At 46.0% G+C, this 21,860-nt stretch overlaps 1 protein-coding gene across 1 annotated transcript in view; it reads right to left on the bottom strand.

The window, feature by feature from the left end:
- Positions 1 to 19,954, bottom strand: part of LOC103641500 (uncharacterized) — a 36,047-nt gene extending 16,093 nt beyond the window's left edge. Inside the window, exons 1-14 of the mRNA NM_001365042.1 lie at positions 18,718 to 19,954; positions 16,031 to 16,146; positions 13,592 to 13,800; positions 12,946 to 13,065; positions 9,697 to 9,825; positions 9,498 to 9,623; positions 9,225 to 9,280; positions 9,042 to 9,141; positions 4,846 to 4,963; positions 4,529 to 4,741; positions 4,060 to 4,384; positions 1,456 to 1,549; positions 671 to 779; positions 300 to 565 (exon numbers count right to left, since the gene is read on the bottom strand). Of these exons, the coding sequence (NP_001351971.1) occupies positions 300 to 565; positions 671 to 779; positions 1,456 to 1,549; positions 4,060 to 4,384; positions 4,529 to 4,741; positions 4,846 to 4,963; positions 9,042 to 9,141; positions 9,225 to 9,280; positions 9,498 to 9,623; positions 9,697 to 9,825; positions 12,946 to 13,065; positions 13,592 to 13,800; positions 16,031 to 16,146; positions 18,718 to 19,550 (2,814 nt within the window). The 5' untranslated portion in view covers positions 19,551 to 19,954. The remainder of the gene's footprint in view (positions 1 to 299; positions 566 to 670; positions 780 to 1,455; positions 1,550 to 4,059; positions 4,385 to 4,528; positions 4,742 to 4,845; positions 4,964 to 9,041; positions 9,142 to 9,224; positions 9,281 to 9,497; positions 9,624 to 9,696; positions 9,826 to 12,945; positions 13,066 to 13,591; positions 13,801 to 16,030; positions 16,147 to 18,717) is intronic.
- Between the last annotated feature and the right edge of the window lie 1,906 nt (positions 19,955 to 21,860).

Here is a 21,860-nt window from a genome sequence, read left to right as displayed (position 1 = left end):
TAAGGTCTCAAAATGTGCATGTTGAAAGTTCAGAGACCAAGATGATACAATTTTACAAGTTTAGGGACCTGGATGTGCACTTTGAAAGTTTAGGGACCAGGATGATACAACGCTACAAGTTTAGGGACCGACAGTGTATTTTACTCTTTTTTAAATATGACAGTGGTAGTCAATAGCTATTCTTAAAATAAAGAATGTATAGAAATGTCTATGGAGTAATTTGCTCGATGCACTAGATTCAGTTCTTCTGCAATAGTTTTTAATAAATAAAATATGATGAATGAAAATAAAAACTATACCTCGGCCAAAGAAAGCAAAAAGGGGAAAGAACAACCATCATTGTGGATTGCATTAGTTGCCCGGTAGGTGATATCACTCTCACCAATCTTAATTCTTAGAGCACTTAAGACAAGTGCCAAAAGAATAACTGTTAAAGAAAGGATGATTGAAAAAGACCAAGGACCACCAAAAGTATACATAAGTTCCTCAAGTGGTGTGTAACAGTTTGGCATCTTGTACTTATCAGATATGCACCTATACGGGCATGGCAGCTCGGTAACACCACCTAGCAAGAGTCAAAATTAATGATGGTTTCTAGCAGTCAACATTAAGGATATTGAAGGAAACAACAATGATATACTATAAATCACTAGGCAAGTTAAGGACCTACCTCTTATATATATGAATTCAGCACGGTTTGGAAGACTATCCACAGAACACGGGATGCACAGAGATGAATTGGACCCAACAACGTTTTTATATGTACCAACTGGGCATTCCTGAAATAGACTATGATCAGCTCTTTTTCAAAAAGTGATGCTAGGCTGAGCAGCATCACCTTGCCTAGCACATAGGTGTTTTGGGGCTTAGAAGTGGTTTAGGACTTCATCTATGAATAAAAATGGGGAAAATGGAGGCAGAGGAAGATGAGCTAGTGCCGTGGAACACACATATGTGTGATAATGTCAAGTTCTTTCTCTTACTATGTCATATCCCCTGTATTGAACAAGGAACTAGAACCCATCACGAAAAAGTATAACTGTCCAAGCAACACTAGCTCTAGGCTGAGCCAGACTAACTGACTAGTGTCTAGCCCTTTTTGGCACAATTGATGATCAGCAATGTTTTCAAGCATCCAAATTAAAATAAATCTACCAATTCACAGAAACGAGCAAAAAGATGGCAGTGCTAACCAAAACATAATTATACTCTAGGACATCAGTTCTGAACATTTACTATATGCACTTCCTCTATTTACAAGCATGGTTCTAACTAACAAATTTCAACAGGACATAGAAAATCTCACAACTGTTCCACATGCCATACTTTACACAACTTCAATGAAAGGAACAGACAACTGAATATATGCACTTAAAAATATCCCTGTCTCATATCGTTTTGTTACTGAAACAACAGAATATGTCACATGTTAAATTAAGTGTTTAGTGTCCATACAGTGCAAAATGTTCCATATAGGCCCTTGGGGCATTTCTTTCCTGTTACTGTTCCATCTTCTCCACAATGTCCATCATTCTTACCAGATCCACCACTATAAAAAGAAAAGGCAATATGAATTGTCAGAAACATACTTCTGTCATGAAGCACAAAGATGGTAGATGGCAAAAGTTGCACTGCTACATACATCTTGGAATTTGTTGCCACAAATTGTCTGCAATTTATCTTGTACTAAGCATAAAGAGAGAATATTTTTTTATTTTATCATAAACATCACCGATCAAGCAAGCGAAAGGTAATATCATTATAATTCACTCTGCCAGTCAGTTCCTCAGCTACAATTTGGATAATTGTTTTCCAATATTATGTTGGGATTTGGGTGTGATTAATATATAATATAACTCATTAATTTATATTAGTATTGAGTTACATGCACCGACTAGTTCAACCCAAAAACTTAAGCTGATCAAGGGAGGTGGATAATCTTCTCGAACCCACAAGAAAATTGTGCATTATATTAATACGAAAAGAGAGGAAGTACACAAGGGGATACACTCCCCGGCCCACCAAAAACCTAGCTCATATAAGAAACTATCAACTAAAGGTTTTAAACCTGTAACAACTCCTTGAGCGCACTTGCTCCTGCAGCACTCCAAAAAAAAACTCGGCCGGGGAGGGAAAGACCGCCCTCCCGGTATTATATTAAGAAGAGACCGAAACATGGTCCCGGCCGAGAAAATCCCCGAATAGAATTCACTCCTTTCCTTTTAGCCTTGGAAATCTCCTTGATCGTCATGCTCCACCTCCAACAGGAAGAGAAACAGTGGGTTGTGGGCTAGGGTGCCAAAGATAAACCCAGATGTTGAATTTTTTTTTGAACGTAATGGCAGAAGCTTTGCCTCTCCATTAAGAAGAAAGGAATTGACCCAGTTTTAAGAGAAATCGGGCCCAAAACCTACACAGGGGCGCACAAACAAACCAAAGAACAGCAACCCCACACACAATGTCCATCCCGAGTCATCGTTGCCGAGCTCAACACAAGTGACGAGCAGCTCCGCTCCGACTCCCCAAGACGGGCAGCACAAGGCCAAAGGAAACTCGACGACGACTACAAACACCGGCACAAGAGGAGGAACAAGGTGCGATCATTGCCAAGCCACGAGACACCCCACTCCAAACAGCTCCGAATCTTCACAAGCGAGACTTTTCTGAGGGCTGAGGCACAGTTGCTTTTGCGTTGACCGACACTCCCTGCCTCCCGTTCAGACTCCAGCAGGCTGGCAGGTGATCTGTTGATTGTTGATGATTATTGTAATTTTGTTTAGATTTGCATTTTTGCAGCAATAGGTAGTTGATTTGTTCATGATTATCGCTACTCTTTGTTTGGATAAATGAGGAGATTTTTTCAGCCGCTTTCAAGGGGTTCCGCAACCGGTAGTCAGGGTAATACTAATGTGAACAATACGCCAATCGTGCAATGTTAAGAGAGCAACTCGAGACATATATTGTTCATGTGAGAAGGCATGCTGCTTTTAGTACTCGCTCGGCAAGGCCCGCCTGCCCTCCTCTCTCCCAAAGCCTAGCGCCCTCATTTCTCCTCTGCACTTTCTCTCCTAGGTGAGTGGCGGCTGCCCCCAAGTCCAGGTCAGAGAGAACCGAGCGAAGTCGCGTAGCGCGTAGCACATCAATCCATGTCGCGTCGTTACCGAGCGAGCCGTGCCGTCGCGAGAGGGAGACTGGACACAAGCGCTGTCGCGCCGTGTCGTCGCATAGATCTGCCACAGCCATGCCGATCCATCTCTCTGCCGCACAGGACCACTGTCGCGCCGGCACTCCGCTGCTCTGGGCCTCTAGCTGCTGCAGTTTTCGGCTCACGCCTCCGGCTTCCCGCTCCGGCTCTCGGCATCCTACTCCAACTCCGGCATCATGAACTTGTATGCACTTCTGTGCAGTTTGTCTGAACCTGTTTATCTTGGCATGTGTACTATTCGGGTTTGGTGAAGAACCGAATAGACCGAACGTCCGAACCGAATTTTTCGGTCTATTTGGGTTCGGTTCCGTAAATTTAGGTTCGGGTTCGGTTCTTATTTTTTGAAACTCGAATTTTTTAGAACCCGAATAACCCAAATGGCCAGCCCTATTTACGGTTTGGTTGATTTTGTCATGTGATTTTTTGCCCCCCCCCCCGAATTCTTGTCCTGCGTCCGCCATTGTTGGCGGTGAAAGTAACCAACAAGGAATTTCCAAAAAAAAATGGCAGTGATTACATAAAATGCCATCAAATAGCAAAGTAGTGAAACTGTAAACTGGAATTGCAACAGAACTACAGCCCTCGGTATATGTAGCAGTTCTGCAGAAATGGGACTGGTTTTTTCACGGTACTATCCAGAAATAGTAAAAGATGGAATGCTGTTAAGTGCCACATGCGCCCTTTCTGCATGTACATGTTATACAAAGAAATCCACTGCAGATAAGCGCACAACTTAAGAAAAAATCACACCATGTAACCATAGTAAAATAGCCAATCCCACAAGTTACAGAATAGCGCAATCATGTAAAGTGCCATGAAAAACAAGCAACCACCATTAGACATGAACTGCATACCTTGATACTATTGTGCCATTGACAGAAGCAATGTGAACATATTCATCTCCAGTAGCAATATATGACCAATGGAAATGTATTCTACCACCACCACCTCCACCACCACCGTATACACCTCCATTGCCACCAGATGCCGATAATGATGAGTTTTTCTCTAGCAGAAACCATTGAAGAAATAAAAGAATTGATCCTCCAGAACCACCACCAACTCCACCTTTAAAAGTCCCATTTGAATTTCCCGATGTGCCTCTATGGCTTTCCCCGTCAGAGTTCAGCGAGCCATAAACTAGCAACCTTGAAAGTGGCCATTTCATGGATCCAATAACTGGAAGTGAAAATGTTCAGCAATTAAAGCAGTTTGATACCAAATGCACTGAATTCAGGAGAGGGAAAGATAAAAAGACAAAGGGAGCCAAATGTAATATACAAGATTCCAGAACATAGATTTATGGGATAAGATGGAACGAACCAATTAATCCCCCACCGGCAGTGTTATCTGCTGACAAAGCAGAACCGCCACTACCACTTCCTAGCTCACATGGAAGATCAGCATTGCCATATTCTAGGCCTCCTTCACTTCTCATTCCATTGTAAATCCCTGTGCCACCTCGGCCTCCATGCCCAGCACCACCACCAGCTCCATACTTGAGAAACTTTCCTTTTCCGATGCCTTCCTTGCAACCTATCAAAGAATACAAATTACATGGTTAAATAGTCATGTCACTAAGATAGCATATTTTAGCACCTTTATTAAATATTAACTATTAAATCATAACAAAGAATCACCTAACTCTGAGGCACTAATTGTGCCATCCTTTGCAATAGTCACAGTCCTTGCTCTATGAATATGAATTATACTTCCCCTAACTATGCCACTGACAGTTATGTCTTCAACACGACAAATCTGCAAAATGTGAAGAAAAAAAAATCTTAGAAAAATGGTTAGAAACAAGTTAACAGCAAAGTATCTGGACACACTTCACATATACATGATTACGATAAAAGATGAACTTAGTATCGTTTTTGCATCAGTAGGGAAAGAAATATTTTTCAAAATTCAAGTTAAGCTTCAAACTGTGCCGTGCAGGATCAGCGAACCCTGTAGGCTGACTACAGTAGACGGTCTCGCTGAGCGTCCCGTGCAGAAAAGCATTATTCGCATCAAGCTGCTGAATAGGCCAGTCATGAGCTGCAGCCAGGGCGAGCACCGTGCGGATGGCGGCCGGTTTTACAACCGGGCTAAAAGTCTTGTCGTAGTTGACCCCAAGGCGTTGAGTGAAGCCCCGGAGAACAAAACAAGCCTTGTAACGATCGAAGGACCCGTCAGATAGAAACTTATGCGTGAAGATCCATTGCCGGTGACGATGTTCAAGCGACGGGGCCGAGGAACAAGTTCCCAGGTACCATTGCTCATCAAGGCTGTATATTCTTCCTCCATTGCCAATGTGCATCAGCAAGCGAGGACCGGACCGAGGATGGAATTGGGGATGGTGTCGTAGGTGGAGCAGCGGTGATGAAGACAAGGGTGTCAGGAGGCATCCTGAACCCGGCCTTGGCACGGGTGACCATCGGATGATGGTTCACCAGGGGGTGTCACAGGGACAGCCTCGGGGGGCTGGTGTACTGGCATCACAGGCGCAGGGTCCAGTGGTGCTGGAACAGTTGCGTGTGTAGACAATCGGCGATGTCGGCCAGATGTGAGCTGCTGGGGCCACGCGTGGCGCGGTAGCCAGCGCAAGAGCCGCGCAGGGCACTATGGTGATGCCAGGAGAAGAGGTTCTGGTGCAGGCAAGGACGGAGGATCGCCAGGAGGACCAAAGGGTCCCAATGCGGCTAGAAAAGCCTGCAATGAATGTCGTATTTGTTGCTAAGTCGACCGTGCTTTGCGCCATATAGAGATAGTGTCAGTCCACAAGTTGTGGAAGCAAGGCCAACCACCCACCCACCCCCCCTCCCCTCCCTGAAACCTGAGCCGGGTGCACCACCTGTGCGTAGTGTGGAGAGTCTAAACTTTTTTTTTCTCGAACACGTGGGAGAACCACACATCAATATATTAAGAAGATAAGAAAAAAGGTCTAGAAAAGACCCAGTACAAAGGTGCCAAGAAAGCACCCCCGGAAATAAAAAAACCAAAAATCAAACTACAACCAAACCTGCCTAAGAGCAGCAGCCCCTCCAAGACCCCATAATAAAGCCTCATCATGGATGGACAGCAAAATTGCGTGAATGTTTGGGGAAGCATTGTCAAACACACACGCATTTCTATGCTTCCAAATCTGCCAAGCTACTAAAATTACAATAGAGTTGAAACCTTTTTTCTTATGCTTAGACACTAGTCTTTCTGCCTCACTCCACCAATCTTGAAACCCTGTAGCATCAGACGTGGGAGCAAGATGTTGCAAACCTAGCCTGCTTAGTGTTCTAAACCAAACTTCCCTCGTAAAAACACAATCCACCAGCAAGTGATGCACTGTCTCATCCTGCTGATCACACAAGGGACAACTATCTGGATGATCCATTCCATGACGTGCCAGTCGATCAGCCGTCCAACATCGATTGAGAGATGCAAGCCAAATGAAATACTTGCAGCGCGGGGGGGGGGGGGGGGGGGGGGGGGCAAGTCTTCCAGATTCTTTTAACAGGCTCAAAGGTTGTTGCACCACCATGGAAGCGCAAATAAGCAGAGCTGGCGGAATACAACCCCGAGGAGGATGGCAACCACCGATGTTGATCCTCCACATTAGGATAGAGCTGCACCTCTTGGAGTAAATCCCAGACCAATAAAAATTCAAACAGCACCTGCGCCGTAAGGCTTCCAGAGATATCATGCACCCATCCATTGGCTGTTAAGGCTGCTTGGACAGATCTGCGCCGCCTTATATTCGCGGGCACCCGATTTATTAGAGCGGGGGCAATCTGGAGCAAAGATTGGCCCTGAAGCCATTTATCTGTCCAGAAGAGAGTGTTTGCCCCATTACCAACCACCGAACACACAGAGGCTGCGAAGAGAGCTGAAGCAAATCTGTGCACCTTTATTTTAAAATCTGCCCAAGGCCTAGCTGGTTCAGTTTTCTGGAGCCAAAGCCAACTCAAATTTAAAGACCATCCCATTACTTCCAAATTGTGAATTCCCAACCCACCAAGAGAGAGGGGACGACAGACCTTGGACCACCCAACGACACAATGTCCTCCTCTAATGTCAGTTCTTCCTTTCCAAAGAAAACCCCTGCGAATCTTGTTTATTGCCTTGATTACCCACCTTGGACATTGCAAAGCAATTAGATGATAAATGGGAATAGCAGTGAGCACAGCTTTAACCAAAGTTGCCCTTCCGGCCAGGTTAAGATTAGCAGCTTTCCAGCCAGGAAGCTTTGCTGCCACCTTATCAATAAGCTCCAGAAAGGATCTTCTAGGGAGCTTTTTAACAGAGAGAGGAAGACCTAGATATTTACATGGAAAAGGAACAACATTGCAGAGTAACATCTGTCGATCAGCAGCAATGATATGCTCGTTGCACTGAATAGGTGTCATACTGCATAAGCCTAAACTTTTGAAAGCAGTTGGCAGTTGTGGCCCTTGCCCTTGCCCTTCCCCTTGTTTTTATTGCTGGCAACAGAAGCATATGAACGAGGGCCACAAAAGGGCGTGTAGGATGGTGGCAGCATGGAGACAGAAGGTACAGCTTGCGGCTGCTGAGGTCGCACGCCATCTATGTAGAGGGCGGTGTCCTTGCCCACTGTCTCCTCCATGTCAAGTTCCTCTAGGTTGAGGTCCATGCAGACAACCTGGAACGAGACGGATGTATGCGCTTGATTAGTGCCTTCATGTGCTCGAACTTCTTGTTCAGCATCCGAAGCATGGTGAGGACGAGATGGCAATCGGACAGCTCCTTGCCCAAGGACCAAAGCTCGCCTGCCATGGCCTTCACCTTCCAAAAGCTCACCCTATCAAAAAAAACCAAAAACGCTCGTCAAGCTCATGATGGCCCAAAATTGGGCCTCAGTGGCTAGCCACACCTGATGCGCTGTCTAGGAGGGCTCGCGGACGACGTCCAGAAGCTCACCGAAGATAGTGTCATACATCCAAGACAACATGATCCTGTCGTAGTGGTACATGGAGTATCAACGGCATCAAAGAGAATGTGATCATCAAGGGTGTAGCGACGTAGGGCAAGCACCTGATCGCGCCACCAGGAGGCCATTGGGAGTACATCAGGAGGTGAAAGGGAATGAATGTCCTAGATTACCGTAGCCTACGCGTCGAGATGTGCAATGATACCAGTGTCGCGTGGAGTATCTTTGTCGGCAGTGGAGTTGGGGTCGTCGTCACTGGGCGCTACTGCATTTTGAGCAGCAACTAGCTTGCACTCCAAGGAGCAGCAGCCTCCTTTTGCAGGGCAAACGCAACAGTCGCCTCCTTCTGGCGTTGCGTCTACATGGCAGTGCGAGCGGCATCCAAGGCGGCTAGGGCAGCAGCCACCCATTCCTCCTTCTTTGCAGCATAACAAGCTAGAGGTGGTACCCGGTGGTCCCATCGCAGGGGAGATGAGATGGCACAAGGCTGTAGTGGTAGAGACAGACCAAAGGAGGGGGAGGGCGTGACGCACACCATGGAGGTGCGGCAGCAGCCAGAGAGAGGGAGGAGAGGTGGGCAGCGTACCCTAGAAGGTTAAAGAGGCAGCGAAAGCAGAATGGATCTGTTAGGCTCAGATACTGTCAGAGGGATTGCCGCCAAGGGTTAATGATTGTATTAGATGCATATGGGGTTACATATATAGGAGGAGATGCCTTGGGAGGCAAGGTATGATTGGCCCTAATACAACAATACAAATATACTTCTAACACTAAGTGTTGAGGAAAGGTGGCAATTGGTAGCATCATAGTAAACTTGTTCATTATATGGGGAAAAACATGTGAAGCTATGAAATTTATTACATCTTTTAGAAGGGAGGAATAAGGAATTTCAGAATAAATTATCCTTACTTGTAGTGTAAATGACAAGGAGCGGTTTACATGGCAATCATCAGGTGGGGTAATAAGCTCACTAGGACATGTTTTACTTTCACAGCGTGAAAGTGCATCCCTGGTTAACACAAATCTCAATCAAACGCATTGTATAGAAGAAACTAAAGAATCTTGGATTCACTGTGAGATAAAAGAACTTACAAGTTGCTTGGAACAGCCTCGTCGAGTGGAGCCTGAACAAGGGAACCAGGGCCAACCTGCTCACATGCCCATGGTAAAGGGAGAGTCCAAAAAATTAGAACAAAACTCTTATCACATGCAATTTTGACATGACAAAACATGAACAGTCTCTTCTTAGCCATCAGCGGGATGTGTGCGCCTTGAGTGCCGGCCTCAGGCATTGTACCGGGAGGGCGGTCTTTCCCTCCCTGGCTGAGTTACAATAACAGAGTACTAGATATATTGTAGTCTTACCTCAATGTTGTAAAATAGAGACAGAAACAGTCGCTTAGCTTTGATTCCATCACCAGGGCCACTCAAGTTAAGAAGTCCTTGTCCATATACCATTAAATCAGTGTTGGAAGATATCACTGACCCATGCTGTTACAGTGATAAAAAATAAACACCACTGCTAAAATAAAGATTTTGGCAATACAGGTTTAAAACAACATACCCTGAGGACTACAAGGTTTCTTGCCTCAAGCATAGATGCAAGAACAACATCCTTAGCACCGCCATCAATCTGAATATTTGAATCCCACATCAAGAGCACTTTAACATACATTCTGAAAGCTCCATAGACCTTCCATAAGAGGAAAAATTAGGAATATAGAAAGAACAATGCAAGCACACACAAATTTGTTTCTAGCCTATACAACAATATCAAAAAGAAATTGATCAGTTCATATAATGCCTCTCATGTCCTATTCAGAGTGAATAGTGCACAGATGCAGATACAAATAGAGATTTGATCAGATGTTCGAGTTACGGAATTGGATTGGAGACAGGATAACATATCAGATAATATGTGCATGTATAGAGAGCCGCTGATTTAGAAAATCATGCACTTACACGGAAGAAATAAGATCTGTAAAAAACTATGTCCATGCGCTGTTATGAAATTAACATATACATATTTGAGTTAAATGCATGAGCAGCCCCTAAAGTTGTTAAGAGGTGCCACTTTTGTCCATGAACTTTGTGTAGAATAGTGAAGTGACTAATGTATTCCATAGAGTGGGGTACATATATATAGAGACTCAACCCTAACCCTAATGGGTCGGCAGCCCAACAGTGGTGCCGGTCCACACACACACAGTCTAACATCCCCCCGCAGTCGCAACGGGGGCACCACACACGATGAGACTGGAGTAGAGGCCGAAGGTACGAGCCAACGGGTTGAAACCCCCTCCCCCCCCGGCAGTCGCAGCGTCGTGATGGTGCGAATGTTGCGGCTGGAGTAGAGACCGGTGTGTGCTCCAAGAAGACGATAGCCCCTAGATGCCGAGGTAGCTGAAGTCGAGGTGGTCGTGGTTGGGTGACACGCAGCAGAAGCCTGATCTTCGGGAGGGGTCGACGTTCGAGCGTCAACGATCGGCAGGGCGACACAACAAAAAGGGCACCGCCAGGCCGACCCTCCTGCTTCTTCAAACGGCCGAGCGTCAAGGAGCCCCGCCAGGGAGGCCGACAACAGCACACGCGTCTACGCCGGTCATGGTGTCCGCGCCCGCGGCAGAATAGAAGGGGAGCGACAGATCCGGCCGGGAAGGCCACGGCAGCGACGGATCCGGACGGAAGACGTGATCCAGCCAAAGGGACGGCGGATCGAGCCGAGAAGGCCGCAACAACGATGAATCCGGCCGGGAAGGCCGCGGCAGCGACGGATCCAACGAAGGCGATGAGGGGGTGGGCGGCAGGGCAGTTCCAGCCGGGTAGGGACCTGCGCCGGACCTAGCAAGGGGTGTTGACGGCACCGGTGAGGGGAGAAGCATGAAGAGGAGGTGCTACTTGTTGTCGACGCGGGCAGTTAGGTGGCCAGCGCGATGAGGAGGGCGGCACGCGCAGGAAGGCCGGGCGGCTCTACGCGTGGGGGGCGTTGACACCGAGGAGGGGCGCAAACGCCACGGAGGGGCCATCGGGCGCGACCGGGAGTAGAGGGAGTGGTCGTGGCTGGGAAGAGCTCGGCCTGCCTCGGCGATTGAGCGCAACGGCGCTGGAGGGCGGACGAGGGCCACAGGCCGTTGCGGACGGCGTTGCAGAGGTCGAGCGCCTTGACGGCGCGGTCGGAGAAGCCGGCGACAAGGCGGTCGAGCGGGGGTCGCGCGGTGGGCGAGTCCCCAGAGCCGAAGAGCAGGGCGCGAAACTCCTCGAGGCAGAGGAGGAAGGATTCGAGGAGGCGGCGCGTCCAGGCGAGGGAGAGGACGTTGTCGGATGCCGGGAGGTCGGCTAGGAGTTGGGCGGCGCGGCGCTGGAAGGCGTCGATGGCGTCTGGCGGCGGCGGGAAGGAGTGGGTCTGGTTCTGGTCGCGGACGACGTTGCAGAGGCTGGCGGCCGGCTGCGAGGGAGACGGTGGACGTGAGGGCCACGGCGCGCCAGGTGCAGGTGCCGCCCCGGGAGGGAGGAGCCTCCCGGGGGCGGCGGCGGCACAGGTAGGAGTAGCGGTTGTGGGGTGAAAGCAGAGAGGTGGCGGCTGTGGGGTGGGAGGAAGAAGAAACCCTAGCCCTCTGATACCATGTAGAATAGTGAAGTGAGTAGTGACCAATGTATTCCATAGAGTGGGGTACATATATATAGTCTCAACCCTAACCCTAATGGGCCGGCAGCCCAACAGTGGTGCCGGCCCACACACACTCACACACACTGTCTAACACTTTGAAAACGCATTTTTAGGCTCCTAAACTTGTTAATTGGTGCACCACAATGCTCAGTATGGTCCAAAAATGGACCTGCAATGCAAGTTCAGGGATGTGTGGTGCACCATAAAACAAATTTAGGGACCCAAAAACACATTACAAAATTCATGGACCAAAGTGGCACCTCTTAATAATTTCAGGGGCTGCTCATGCATTATTGCATTTAACTCTACACATTTTATATTGTTGTATATGGCAACATGAGTTATCTTTCACAACAATGCAAATAAGTACAGTGCAATCAGATAATGCCATTTGTAACATCGGATAATCTGCCTAAGAAGTTCAGATAATCCATATACGACACATGATATATAATAGCAAAAATGTAACCTTAATCAGATTGAATTCAACAATTATCCATACCATTTTCATCCACATATGAAGTAACCATATATACATTAAGGATGCCAAACACAGCACACATCAAAGCACCAATGACATATATTTCAATTAGTAGAGACTTAGGGTTCAACAACTTTACATTGCCAGCATGCAACAAATAAAGGGACAACTGTGAAGCAAACATGACAAATCGATGCAGCATAGGACACATGCTGCATTGATGTAACTGGAAGAAGATATATTTTACATGTATACTGTCATGTGTCAAGTCCATAAATACATCTTACATACATATTACTGTTAGACTACTGTGGCCTAGACTCTAGAGCCCAGCCCATGTAACTCTGTTATACGTAATACTCAGCCCACTCAATGAATTAGGGTTCTCATTTCCTTCCTCTAATAATTACCATGCCTCCAAGTCCATAGTTGGAAAATTACTTTCCACCATCACATGTCATGATGTATGCATATGAAATTACTTATTTACTTATGAGAACCATCAGCAAAAGAAAAATCTGAGAGCAATGAGCTGCATCTTTATAACAGTCACTCATTAAAAGTTCTTCAGCAACCAGCTCAAATTATATTGGACTAATAACTAATTACTTATTTACTTATGAGAACCATCAACCAAAGAAGAATCTGAAAGCAATGAGCTGCACCTTTATAACAGAGTCACTCATTAAAAGTTCTTCAGCAACCAGCTCAAATTCTGATATTGGATTTTCTGATAACCCAAAGCAGATACTACCCTTGGTTAGTAATCTAATTTGACCTGTCACCTGACAATGAGAAAATAGTGATGGAAATGCTAGTATGCGACAGAAAATGGTACAAATAAATAACTGCAATCAGGTATTAAATAAGATCTCAAAAATAGCGATCAAACAACTCCGATATCGTCATACCGATAGGTTTATTTGCAAGGTCAGAACTGGTAACAATATAGTAAAACTATTCTGTATATTTAAGTGCATAATTGTTAGCTGAACCATGTAACAAAAAACCTAGGGCAGATGTGTCATGGTGCACAAGAAATATTATGAGAATTAATCAGTATCCAAATAATTAGCTAATCTAGTACAACTTTACAAGCTAATTAGCTCATTGCAATAAATTCATATCAAATTTGATGTGTCAAGTTTTAGAATCAGAAGATAGCTGCATGACTTACATCTGAATCACTTAACATTAAGAAAATTTGGATACTATTGCAGTGTATTTCAACAAAGGACCGCAGAGATTACAGATACATAGGCATAATGGGAAATCATCAGTATGATGTTAATGAGGGCTCTTGTAGCAAACCTGTACTCTGGACCACAACAAGGGAACCAGCACTTTTGCATAGCGCTCCACAAGCACATTGGACCAAAGTCTAGTCATTGGGAAACCAAGCAATGGAGTTTCTGTGCGTGTGGTGAAATTCCCATTGCTGACCTTTAGGGTCTGCAGTGAACTATCATATATTGTACCTGCTGCACCAGCATTCTGAGCACACCCAAAACTCTGGCCACCTGATGTGTTTCACAGAATGATCATTGAAGGACAAGAAAAGAGTGAGGAATTACATTGCAAAAGGCACATTTGTCAAACACAGAGAATGGATGGTGGAAGTCATAAAAGTGAGATCTTAGGATGTATTTGTATTTGAGCGGATAATCCCTTGGGATTCGAAAGAAACTGAACTAACTTCAGTCCCTAATTGACGAAATTTGACCAAATCTCTTTCAAGTCCCAATCCAAAGAAAGCAGTGACTTTAGGGTAACAACAACAACAACAACAAATAATCATGATGAATTTTACATCAGTAGCAAAAAGATTTTGATTTGTTGCAATATGTCAACAACAGAATAAGAAAAGCAACAGGAAACTAATGGTTTAGTTGAACAAAAATAAGGATTTTATAAATTGCATCATTCAAAACTTTCATCTCAATGAATTTTACTTGCAAAAGTATGTCAATAATTCAAAAAATCCTTTAAACTTATAGCATACATAACAATAATATTATACAGTATAGATATTTATGCCATATGTTCATGTATGTTAGAGGAAGGTAGTTATTCATACGTAAAACAGTCCCAAACTAGATCTGCATAAGTTAATCATCATAAATAAGGGCCTGGTTGTTTCAGCCTGTAGTTGAATTCTGGAGGCCAAAAGATGAAGCTGAAACCAACAGGCATGGCTGCCAAAAGGTACGTTTCTACTGAAGGCCAGAGGCTGATCTGGAGACCGTTTTGCTGGATTCTGGGAATGTTGTTCCAAGGGGCATTGTATTTATTATTTCAACAATAACAAAGCCTTTTAGTCCCAAGCATGTTGGGGTAGGCTAAAGTTGAAACCCAATATAAAACACAAGTCAAGGTTCAGGCACATGGATAGTTGTTTTTCATGCACCCATCCTTATTCAAGGCTAAATCTTTGGGTATATTCCATCCTTTCAAATGTCCTTTTACTGCCTCTTTTCGTGTCAACTTTGGCCTTCCTCTGCCTCCCATTGCTATCGCGCTTTAGGAGCCCACTTATGCCTTTGAAGGTCTCCGTTGGACATATCCAAACCATCCCAACCGGTGTTAAACAAGCTTTTCTTTAATTGGTGCTACCCCTAGCCTATCACGTACATAATCGTTTCGGCTTTGATCCCTCCTTTTATGTCCACAAATCCAAGGTAACATATGCACTTCTGCAACACTTATCAGTTGAACATTTCATCTTTTTGTGGACCAAAATTTTGCACTGCACCATATAACATAACAGTAACAGGTCTAATCAACATCCTATAAAATTTGTCTTTTAGCTTATGTGGCACCTTTTTGTCACATAGAACGTCAGATGCTTGATGTCACTTACTCACTTCATCCACTCTGTTTTGATTCTATGGCTAACACCATCATCAATATTCCCATCTCTCTGTAGCATCATTCAACCTAATACTGAAAGCTATCCTTCGGTCCTTCCTACGCGACTTAACCTTCTAAACTAATATTTCCTTCCTCATGTGTTGTAGTGCCTAAGTGGCATATCATATGTTAGGATATATTTGGTTTTAGTTCTACTAAGTCTAAAACCTTTGGACTCTAGAGTCTCCCACCACAACTTTAGTTCCTGATTTACTCAATGCTCGACTTCCATCAACTAGCACTACATTGTCCGCAAAAAACATACACCGACACCAAGTGATATCCCCTTGTATGTCACTTGTACCTTATCCATCGCCAAGACAAAAAGGTAAGGGCTCAAAGTTAACCCTTAATGTAGTCCTATTCTGGTCAGGAAGTCATATGTGTCTCCATCACTTATTCAAACACTAGTCACAACATTGTATTTATTATTGATCAATATATGTTTCATTCATCCAAAAGCTTATCCACAGAGACAACTTTTCAAAAGTAGGCTTTTACTAGCAATCAAAATAGCCGGTATTTTTTGAAAAAAAACACAACCCAAACAAACAGACTCTAAATAATGTGCAGTTTTGCATATTGTGACCAATAACTAAATGTAGGCAAAAAAATAATTTTATTGTAATTAATTTATAAGTTGCATTGGCGGAGTATTCTGCAAAAAAAAAGTACCACCATGCCACATTCTCAATTCCTATAGTAAATTTTAAAACTAATGATACTACCAATTGATAAATCGCTCTAAACAGTCCTTGTAGTCATTAACTAATGATGGCTACAGTTTTGGACAGTGGACACAGCAATTTGCATCAAAATTAAGGTCAGAAAAATACTAACCATGAACTGTTATTTCCAAATCTTGTTGAATGCTGTAACAGTCCAGAGATATCCTTCCACCGCCACCGCCACCCCATCCATTACCACCAGCAGCACTTATTGTGCCATTTCCAGATCTAAGAATGGCATGCCATGATGACAGTTAGATTTCACAAGTCACAACAAAAAAATGTAGCATAGGGTATGGGGTTTGTTTGTGTCTTTCCAGGGGGGGAAAGGTCTATGAATCTTAAAGTTACAGAAATTATATTTCTTTTTCCACTTCATTGACAGTGTCCTTGATGGGGACAAGCATGTCCCTAAACTAATAAATGCTGGGTTGACCATGCGCTGTAGCTAAACCAACTCTACAAGTCACATAAACTCTCATTTCCACTTCTTTTTCCTAAGGGATATACTGTTTCTAAAGAATACAAAGTTCCGACCAAATTCTGCAGAAGCATGGCTGTTTCATGTAATTCTATAAATTTCTAAGTGGGCACCTCATAATGTTTTTAAGAGAAAAAAAAATAGGTTATGAGAACACTTAACTAGATTATGCATAGCAATTCAACCATTAAGATACGCCTGATTAGTGTCATATGAGTTCCTAAGGTATGTATTAGCAATAGACCAGGCCACCAGGGTGCTCTTGGTCAACGGACTATGTAGTTCCTGGAGGAGTTGCCGCAGCCAACAAGCTTCTACAACACCATTGGCAACGGCTCTAATACCATGATAGAAAAAGCTATCGATGTATTGTATGAGATTTGGTGTTACACATATATAAGCAAGGATAGCCGAGAGTTTATAGAAACAAAACCAATCAACGGAGATCCATGCCTAATAGAAATCGATCTATCTATCCTAGCCATATAGGCAGGATTCTAACACCAATCAATGGAAATCCTACATAATAGAGATCGATCTAGCTATCAACGGAGATCCCTCCTAATAGAGATCAATCTATCTATCCTAGTCATATATAGGCAGGATCCTGACATGGGCAATTCACTTGTATTCCAACACCCCCCTCATGTTGAGGCTCTCTCAGGCCTTAGACGTGGAATAAGAGTGAGCTAACTAGGATTCGAACTCGAGACCGCTGGTTTTCATACCATGTTAAGTTACATGCACCAACCAATTCAACCTAAAAGCTTAAGTTGATGGAGAGGTAGACAATTCACTTGTATTCTAACATATGGCATGGTGCGAAATTGCTAATGTCGCTGGTATGTCCCTGCTTTTCTTATGGCCACAATGTTTTATGTTATCAATTAGTGTTCGGCTAGGCGGCAGCTAGGCGCGCCTAGGCGCTAATCGGCAGCCCACCGCGTAGCCTAGGGCGATGTGCGCTGTCTAGGCGGGCGCATCGCCTAGGTGTAGCTGGGAGCGGGGAAGGGAAGGGAGCTCGGGGCGGTGCACGTCAATGTAGGCGTCGACCTCGGGCTCGGTGGGCGGCCGTCCGTCAGGGAAGGACTCTAGCCAGGCTCGCGCGGAGATCTCCCATGGGTGCGGCGGCCGCGTCGAAGAGGAGGAAGGCGGCGCGGCGGGGGTTAACGGTTGCGGAGGGGTCGGGTTCGGGGGCGTGGCCGGGGCGGTCCCACCGGGGCCGGGGGCTTGGGGGTGGAACGGCGCGGGGACGGGGAAGGGCAGCGGCGCGTCCGACGGGAGAGCGCGCAGCGGGAGGATGGCCTGGGGCTCCGGCATTCGCGGCGGCGGCGGCGGCCGAAGTTAGAGTATCGAGGTGTGGCGGTGACCTGATGGGTTTTGCCGTTTTGGGGGTGCTTGTGGATTTGTGCTGCGGGGGCTCGACCATACCAGTAGGAAATATGTGCTCGCGTTGAAGGGGTTAGTACCTATCTATTAATCATTTCAGCAGTACTATGATTAAATTTCAGAACTGAAAATGTTTTTGTTTCTAATTTATATAGTAGTTATATACGTATATATAGTTATATACATAATATATATATAATTTATGGCTATATTGCCAAAACGCCTAGAAAAGCGCCTAGAAGCGCCTAAGACCGAGTACTCCCGACTAGGCGCTAGGCAATGGGTCACCGCCTAGATTCCGCCTAGCGCCTAGCTGAACCTTGTTATCAATTAACTGCTGGTTTTGTAGTTTTGTATTCCTCACCAAGGCACTATGTGATCAAGGCAACCAGGGTCCAACTCAACCTCTTGGCGTGATCACCTGACGAAATCATGCTCTGATCAATGACAGGGAAACAGAAGTATCTCAATGTACGGCTCTCTGAATAAAGCAAAGAACAAGCCCTTCTTCGTAGTTAACTGCAAACAGTTTCGTGCTTGTAATACCAAGCTGGAAATACTCCCAACTAAGATAAAAAACATAACGTACAGTACAGAACGAGCCAAGATGACCACAATGAAGATTTCATAACTTGCAAGAACATCAAAGGTAGGTCAAGAAAAGAAAAACAAAGCCACTTTGGCCCAAAGTTAGCTATACATCAAGGTGAGTGATATATTGGAGTTAAAGAGTCCCAAAAAATTTGGAGTGACATTGTCAGAAGCCTAACGATTGCAGTGGCTTTTCTCGCACTGGTGCTGAATGCAGAATCAGTTAGTGGAGTATTCCAATACTAAACAGAACATGGTTTCTAACTCTCCAAAGAATTTAGATTGCCCTGGTAACTCATAGTAAAAACAGATAGAAGTTTGGGTGACATGGATCTTACAGCTTGAAAGCATGTATTATAATGCTTCCCCCAGAGCCGCCGCCACCCTTGAGACTGCCAACACCACCTTCAGCAAGCACCTGTCCATCAACATTCAGAAAGCCGGATGTCCTAAGCATGACACGGCCTCCACCGTACCCTCCAAACTGACCGGCGGACATGCTGCCACCCATGCTGCCATAGCTCCAAGGCCAATCCAATGTCGACCACGCGTACACATCACCTCCCCAGTTGGTGTCATTTGACACTTTACATGATGCACCCCTCCCACCATGTCCACCACCTGCCCCTTCCAGGCTGTGCGGCGTCCCACTCGTCTGAGGAGGAGGCTCACCGGCGAGTGCAGTGGTGTTGATGGTGGAGTGGTGATCCAACGACACATTGGCCGCGTACAGGCTTACCGACCCTGCAATCACCTCAACATGCTCACCAATCCTGACGCTCCCTGAGACATTGACGGTGATGTAGCACCCCCTGAAGGGGCAGATGATCTTGACATGGGGCCGAATCTCCACACTCCCGTCGCCATATACGCACAGATCACCGTCCAGCGAAGAGCTGGAACTTATGACGCAGGTGGTGTTGAACGACCCGGAGCCGTTCAATTCCTCGCAGGACCTCGAGTTCGCGGAGTATGTCTGGCACGGGAGCTCACTGCGAAGCCCCGCGGCATCCTCGCCGTCACCGCCGCCAAACTCAACAGGAACCAGCGCCAAGCGGTCATCGTACCACGTCTCCGATACCAACGTGAGCGCCGATACAGTGTGGTTCCCCCAAGCGCCAACCAACGAGGCGGCCGCGAGAAGGACCGCCCACCACGCGACGCACCTCATCGTCGCTGCCGCCGGTCACTCCGAACCATTGCTCTGCTCCACGAGCGCGGAAGCGAGCAGAGAAACCGGAACGCCCCGCTCGCTGGCAGCGTCCCCCGATTCAGCGCCGGAAGGAAACGGATCGTGCGGCGGCGGCGCACGCAACCGCCACGCCCGAGGAGAATGCGGCGGCGGGCGGATCGGCGCGGATCTCGGAAGCCAAGCGAGAGATCTCCAAAGCCTAGCGCCCGCGCGCGCACGGCGAGGGTGATGGATGATGGGCGAGTCACACAGTGGAGGGAGCGGAAGAGGAAGCGCAGTGTGCTTGCTGCCGCTGGCGAGGACTTGTGAGTGGCGAGGACAGAGAAAGTAGAGAGAGAAGGCGAAGAGACGCTCCAGCCTCTCCAGCAGGGGCGATTTGCCCCGGTGGAGCCCGCGGAGGCAGTGGCAGCTCCGCAGCTGCAGCAGCGGCCAGCGAGAGATGAGTCCACGGCACGCTGTGTTTCCTCTTCTGCTCCTCATCCCTATCTTCCATTTTGACTGCCGTGACCTTGAGCCCGTGACCGTGAGCGAGAATTTATTTTCTTCCTTCCCGCGAGAAAAATAAAATTGGCCGCGGTGGGGTCTCCGTCGCGATCCCGGGTACGGGTGAGCTCGGCGGGCGTGGCCGTGGCGTGTGGTTCTAGACTACGGGCTGCATCGCTGGAGAGTGGTCGGGAGCTTTCTTTTAGTTTTGATTATCTTTTCCAGATAAGTCAAAATATCAATCTTAAAACAATGCAACCGGCTACCGGCTACGACTGGGACACAGATCTCTTATATCCTAAAGCCTGTTTGTTTCGGCTTCTGGCAGCTTCTGGCCACCAAAAACTGTTGTGGACTGTCAAACGCTCAACTTTTTAGCCAGCTTCTATAAAATTCGTTGGAACAAAAACCATCCAAAATCAATATAAACATATAATCGGTTTAGTCGTTGTAATAGTAGGAATCCGTCATTTTCTAGATCCTGATCCCTATGAACAACTTTATCTTCCTTCACACATAATCGTAATGATACTCAGATTCTCCCCACAGCCAGATTTTCAGAAAAGCTGGTCAGAAAAAAGTTGAACCAAACATGCCCGTAGTCCCCTATTTCGTATTGGATTTTATGATGTTTTTTGTGGGTAAAATATATTTGTGATATATATGATTGTGTTGTTTGAGTCGTTGTTTGTTTGTGTCTAGGACTATATAAACTAGCTTATAGATTATATAAGATCAGCTTATGAATTATCATAATTTAGACATCTAGATTTGTGTTGTTCGTTTACCGTTTAACTTATTTAAGCTGGATTATATAATATAGAGGGTAAACAAACAAGGTCTGAGCCCTAAACTTTTGATTGGTGGGGTTGTTCGTTTTGGATAAAAGTCAGTTGTTCGGACTGATACAGTTGTGATTCATAAAGACAAAAACATTGTAGAAACAGTAGAAGCCAGTACGGATTAAAGCCAAGCGAACAGGCTCGGTGCGACGACTCGACCAGATTTATAAGAGATCAAGTATGAAAACCACCCGGCTGGCAGTGATTTAGCACACTTGAGCCCATATATAACTGAGAGCACCTAGAGGGGGGTGAATAGGTGATCCTGTAAAACTTGAACTTAATGCCACAAAAACTTGGTTAAGCGTTAGCACAGTATTGCCAAGTGGCTAGAGAAGAGTCTTAGCGAAACACAATAACCACAAGAGAATCAACACAGGTAGACACAGTGGTTTATCCCGTGGTTCGGCCAAGTACAACACTTGCCTACTTCCACGTTGTGGCGTCCCAACGGTCGAGGGTTGCAATCAACCCCTCTCAAGCGGTCCAAAGACCCACTTGAATACCACGGTGTTTGTTTTTCTTTTCTATATCCCGTTCGCGAGGAATCTCCACAACTTGGAGTCTCTCACCCTTACAAAGATGTTCACAAAGAAGCACGGAGTAAGGGAGGGATTAGCAACTCACACAAGACACAAAGATCACAGCAAATACGCACACACAAGACCCAGACTTAAGCTCAAAAGACTAGCACACTAGAACGGAGCTCAAATCACTAGAATGTCGAACAAGTGCGCAAGAATGGAGTGTGAGTGATCAAGAGTGCTCAAGGAATGCTTGGTCTTCTCCTCCATGCGCCTAGGGGTCCCTTTTATAGCCCCAAGGCAGCTAGGAGCCGTTGAGAGCAATCAGGGAAGGCAATTCTTGCCTTCTGTCGCCTGGCGCACCGGACAGTCCAGTGCACCACCGGACACTGTCCGGTGCGGATTTCCTTCCTTATTTGGTGAAGCCGATCGTTGGCAGC

This window comes from Zea mays, chromosome 10, assembly GCF_902167145.1.
Source record: "Zea mays cultivar B73 chromosome 10, Zm-B73-REFERENCE-NAM-5.0, whole genome shotgun sequence".
Taxonomy (NCBI): domain Eukaryota; kingdom Viridiplantae; phylum Streptophyta; class Magnoliopsida; order Poales; family Poaceae; genus Zea; species Zea mays.
This window is presented reverse-complemented; position numbering and strand designations above follow the sequence as displayed.